At 41.0% G+C, this 4,610-nt stretch overlaps 1 protein-coding gene across 1 annotated transcript in view; it reads left to right on the top strand.

Annotated features, from left to right (window-relative positions):
• The first annotated feature begins 581 nt into the window (after positions 1-581).
• Positions 582-4,610, top strand: part of LOC106821303 (E3 ubiquitin-protein ligase RNF31-like) — a 6,443-nt gene continuing 2,414 nt past the window's right edge. Inside the window, exons 1-6 of the mRNA XM_014826056.1 lie at positions 582-748; positions 998-1,112; positions 1,746-1,838; positions 2,217-2,328; positions 2,772-2,890; positions 3,566-3,680. Of these exons, the coding sequence (XP_014681542.1) occupies positions 582-748; positions 998-1,112; positions 1,746-1,838; positions 2,217-2,328; positions 2,772-2,890; positions 3,566-3,680 (721 nt within the window). The remainder of the gene's footprint in view (positions 749-997; positions 1,113-1,745; positions 1,839-2,216; positions 2,329-2,771; positions 2,891-3,565; positions 3,681-4,610) is intronic.

The following is a 4,610-nucleotide window of genomic DNA, read 5'->3' as shown; positions in this document are numbered from 1 at the left end:
CCCAGACGTGTCACGCGTGGAAAGGTATCACCTTCACTCTAAGTGTGACGTGTGGGGAAGACATCACCTCGCTCTAAGTGTGACGTGTGGGGAAGACATCACCTCGCTCTAAGTGTGACGTGTGGGGAAGACATCACCTCACTCTAAGTGTGACGCGTGGGGAAGACATCACCTCACTCTAAGTGTCACGTGTAGGAAGGCATCACATCGTCCTGCATGTGACGTGTGTGGGAACAGCTCTTCCCATCTCCTTCCACATCTGTCAGATGTCATCAAAAATCTTTCATCGCATTTTATTGCTGTTATTGTTGTTTCATTGCTGTTGTTGTTGTTGTTGTTGTTGTTGTTGTTGTTGTTGTTGTTGTTGTTGTTCGAATGTTGATTTGCATTTACTGGCTACGGGAGTTTTGATTCTGAACACGGTTGGAGTAGTGCTGCACATGATTAGTGCACGGAGTTGAGTTCGGGAAACCATCTCTTGTTAGTACAAATTGAGGTTGATTCTGACGTGACAACAGAAGTAAAAACTGCTTCGCTCCGGTTTGCGTGAGCCGTCATTCGGTCATGCCTTGACTTTGCAGATGGTGTTGATGATAAGCTGCAGTCATCGCGCATGCGTCGGCTGCTTTAGCAAGTACTTCACGAACAAGATCAAGAGCTGCAGTATTCTCGAGCTGACATGTCCGTTCTGTAAGCAGCCCGACCTGGCAGGCGAAGCCAGCGACGAACAGGCTAGCAAATATTTCAGGTATTGGTCGGCAGGTGGAGGTGAATTCTGGGGAAACGTGACGAGTCGGCACCCATGTACATTGCTTCTATTTTGAATTCGAGAAACTGAAGTGTTTTAAGGATAGAATTGTTACGCGACGTCGCTTAGAAACCCTGGCTATGCAGGTTGGCAAAGCCCATTGATCTCACTGCATTGTAACCTGATAGTGATGTGCGCTGCTGTTGTTTAGTTCATCTGTTCGTTTCTGATTGGGTTCGCTATTTGCAGTGATCTCGACGTGCTGCTTAAGAAGATAGTGGAGAAGGACACCCATGAGTTGTTTCAGAGCAAGCTTAGGGACTATTCACTAGAAAGGGAACCGAGGTTTCGATGGTGTGCGCACGTATGTACTTACTATCACGGCACTTTTGACCAAGGATCACGTTATTTTAAATTTAGTATATATTCTAAAGATGGTTTTTAGTTGTAGTGATATAATTTTACAAACCAACATTTTAAGTGATATCTATGTCTTACCATGGGACATATATTATTGTAAATATCATCAATTTTAGTTTTATACTGCCTGATGATATCTTGTTTGCAAAATTTATTTTAATTGTAACGTTGTTAACACTAGTTTTGCAATAAGCCTATTATCTATCTCATCTATCTATCTATCTCACTTACAGCACGACGACAGTGCGATTGTTGTTTGTAGGTTTTATAGGGGCACGAATACATCCAATCGCCCGTGGTACCAAAACTGCGTCGTACATAGATTAGTGACTCATTCTCAATTTAGCAGAAGGATAACTAATGTAGTGTATATAGTATTTGTGAGTATGCGAATATATAAGGATTGTACACAGTAGTACACAGATGTTTGAGCATTCGCTGTTTTGGTTTTGTGTTTATTGGTGGTCGAAATTGATAAATGCGTAGCTGTTTTTTTTTCTTCAAATTTTGGTCTGACTTATAGCATTTAATTTAGGCTAATGTTCGCTATAGCAGTATTTCCTTGTTTGTACTTCAGTGCTCATGTGGCTTCATCGGTGCGGACGCCAGCAGTATGGCGATAGAGTGCCCGTTCTGCAGGAAGAAAATGTGTTATCGCTGCAGGCAACCCGTGAGTGTGTCTCACATCGTTGGGCTGACACGACCACCCGACTACATTAACAGTCCACCTCCAGTTCCTTACGTCTTTTTAAACTTGTGTTTAAAATGTGTTACATTGCGGATTTTGTGGATTTAAGTGTATATTGCATGGTTGGTTAATGAGCGCATTGGTATGATGTCTGAAGATGTCCTAAAAGCTCGCAAGCGGCAACTGCTTGGCTCCGGCAAGCACGTTACATTTTTCATAAGAATGTTGTCATTTCTGGACTGTCTGAAGTGTCAGTCAGTATAGTGTGAAGGTCACAAAAGGTCTAAGCTAACACAGGTCTGACAGTTCCACTCATGGCATTCCCTCTTACAAATTTGTTGCCACTGTTATACCTTGCAGTGGGAACTAAAGCATGCTAGTCTCACGTGCCAGGAGTTTGAAAGCTGGAAACAGCAAAGGAACCCAGAATACCAGGCTACCATGAATTCGCTTCTTAAGAGGAACATCATCGGTGAGTTAACTGCTTTACTTGAGTGAACTTACAGGTGTGCTGTTGTAATACAGAAATAGTCAAATAAGATAAAACTCATTATTACACTGTTTCAATCATTTTCTTGTTATGAGATCATGTCCTATTAACAGGTAATGTTGATTGGCACGGTTAGGTTCAATGTACTGCACACTATTGATAAGCCTGCCAATGCATGCCCCCATAAAGGCATTCAACTCAAAATACAGCACAGTGTAAACGTCAGATTATTTGTTGTTATTTGTTTTAACATTAGTAGTAATGTATTCTTTATTGAAAACTTGTAGAAGGGAATTGATAGAATCGCTATATAGATTGAATAGAATGGTACAAAAATAATCTCAGTCGAAGGAAATAACAGGCAATTTTGTTTAGTAGTCGTTTTCACATTGTACAATTAATCATTTGCTGGGTTGACTGTTCAGATTGTCCTAACTGCTCGCTCAAGTTCACACTGGCAAAGGGCGGTTGTATGCACATAACCTGTTCGCGATGCAAGCACCAGTTTTGCAGTGGCTGCAAGAAAACGTTTATGGATGGAACAGTACGTCCGTAAATTCCACTTTATTAATTAGGTTTTATGTTATATTAGGTTTGGTTGATTATTTATTATATTATATTTATACTACTTATCATATTATAGTAGGTTATGTTATAGATATATTAGGTTTTATGTTAACTATTATAATTGTGCCTCGTAGTTCGAACGTTCAAGTAGAATATTATAACAAGTAATATTAAAAATACTATCTATTTCATAAAATTTAATTTATAGTAGTGTGAAAAAGCTTGCCATAATATTTGTGGTGCTGATCATTTGACTTGCGGACTTTCAAGCCAAGCCAAACTTCATGGTGTAGTCGTTCATTTTGCAATGACGGATATGAATGTGCGAAATAGGACCTAGGTGGAATGGCATCTGGTCACTAATATATTGTGTGCTTGACAGAACCATTTAAGCATCCCTCGGTGACTGTTTGGCATATTAGTAGTACCGGGTCTTGCCAGTGGTGTTCCTCCGGGGAGTTGCCCCCATCACTGGCTGTGTGGCCCAGACTAATTGCAACAACTCGGCTTGCAGAACCTGTTCATTATCAGCTCGCATAATTTCCTAAAAACTAGATTGAGCTTCCTGTGTGGCAGTAGGGGCACCAGTGGTGGCAATAGAGGCTAGTTGTAGCAGTGGTATGCAGTGACGTATGAACTTTGACATCTCCAGAAGTGTCAAGTGTTCCAGTCTTGCAACAAAGGTCTCCATGCCCATCATCCCCGAAACTGTCTATTCTACCTGAGAGATATAATGACAGAGGCACTGCAACAACTACTGCAGGTCAGTTGACAGAGTCATGCGATTACAATTAACAGGCTGTGCAATTACAGCATATGACAGTTAAATCTGATAAATATATAAGCATCTAATTATTAGTACTGTATATAAATTTGAAGTCTAGGGATCACTTGTAGACTGTGTGTGCGCACGTGCATGCGTGAGTGTGTGTGCATATATATATATATATATATAAATATATATATATAGAGAGAGAGAGACAGTCAGACAGACAGACAGACAGGCACACACACACACACAGACCGGCGCAGAGAGAGAGAGAGAGAGAGAGAGAGAGAGAGAGAGAGCCCACCAGTGCGAAGGAACAGTTCATTCATAGTCTATTCACGTGCAATAAATTACATATTAAAATTACGAGACTGTTATACAAGCTTGTGTCATGTGCTCTGCGTATAATAATAATATAAATAAATAAATAATAAATGTGTGTGTGAGGTACGTGCATGGACGAGTGCATACCTCGGAAAAAAACACCCTAATCCTTTTAATTCTGGCACATTCTCACTACACAGACTACTACTTATTCTACTACTAGTTCTACTTAGACATAATGCACTTCTACATACTTCTAGTGCAGGGGTTCTTAATCTGTGGTAGGTGGACCCCTATGAGGTCCGTGGATGGGCTTCAAGGGGTCCGTGGAAAAGCAGGCGCATAAAAATGTTGTGCTTATGTGCATTTTTCTGGGGAGGGGTCCGTAGCTTTCACCAGATTCTTAAAGGGTCATGACTCAGAAAAGGTTAAGAACTACTGTTCTAATGCATAGCCCGTGCTATTATGTTATCCGTACACGTCTGCGACACAACATGCGCTATTATTTTATCTGTACACGTCTGCGACACAACATGCGCTATTATGTTATCCGTACACGTCTGTGACACAACCTGCGCGCATTATGTTATCTCTGGGAGCACGA

Source organism: Priapulus caudatus, unplaced genomic scaffold (assembly GCF_000485595.1).
Source record: "Priapulus caudatus unplaced genomic scaffold, Priapulus_caudatus-5.0.1 Scaffold68, whole genome shotgun sequence".
Lineage (NCBI taxonomy): Eukaryota > Metazoa > Priapulida > Priapulimorpha > Priapulimorphida > Priapulidae > Priapulus > Priapulus caudatus.
The sequence above is the reverse complement of the archived record's forward strand: the minus strand, read 5'-3'. Positions and strand labels throughout refer to the sequence as shown.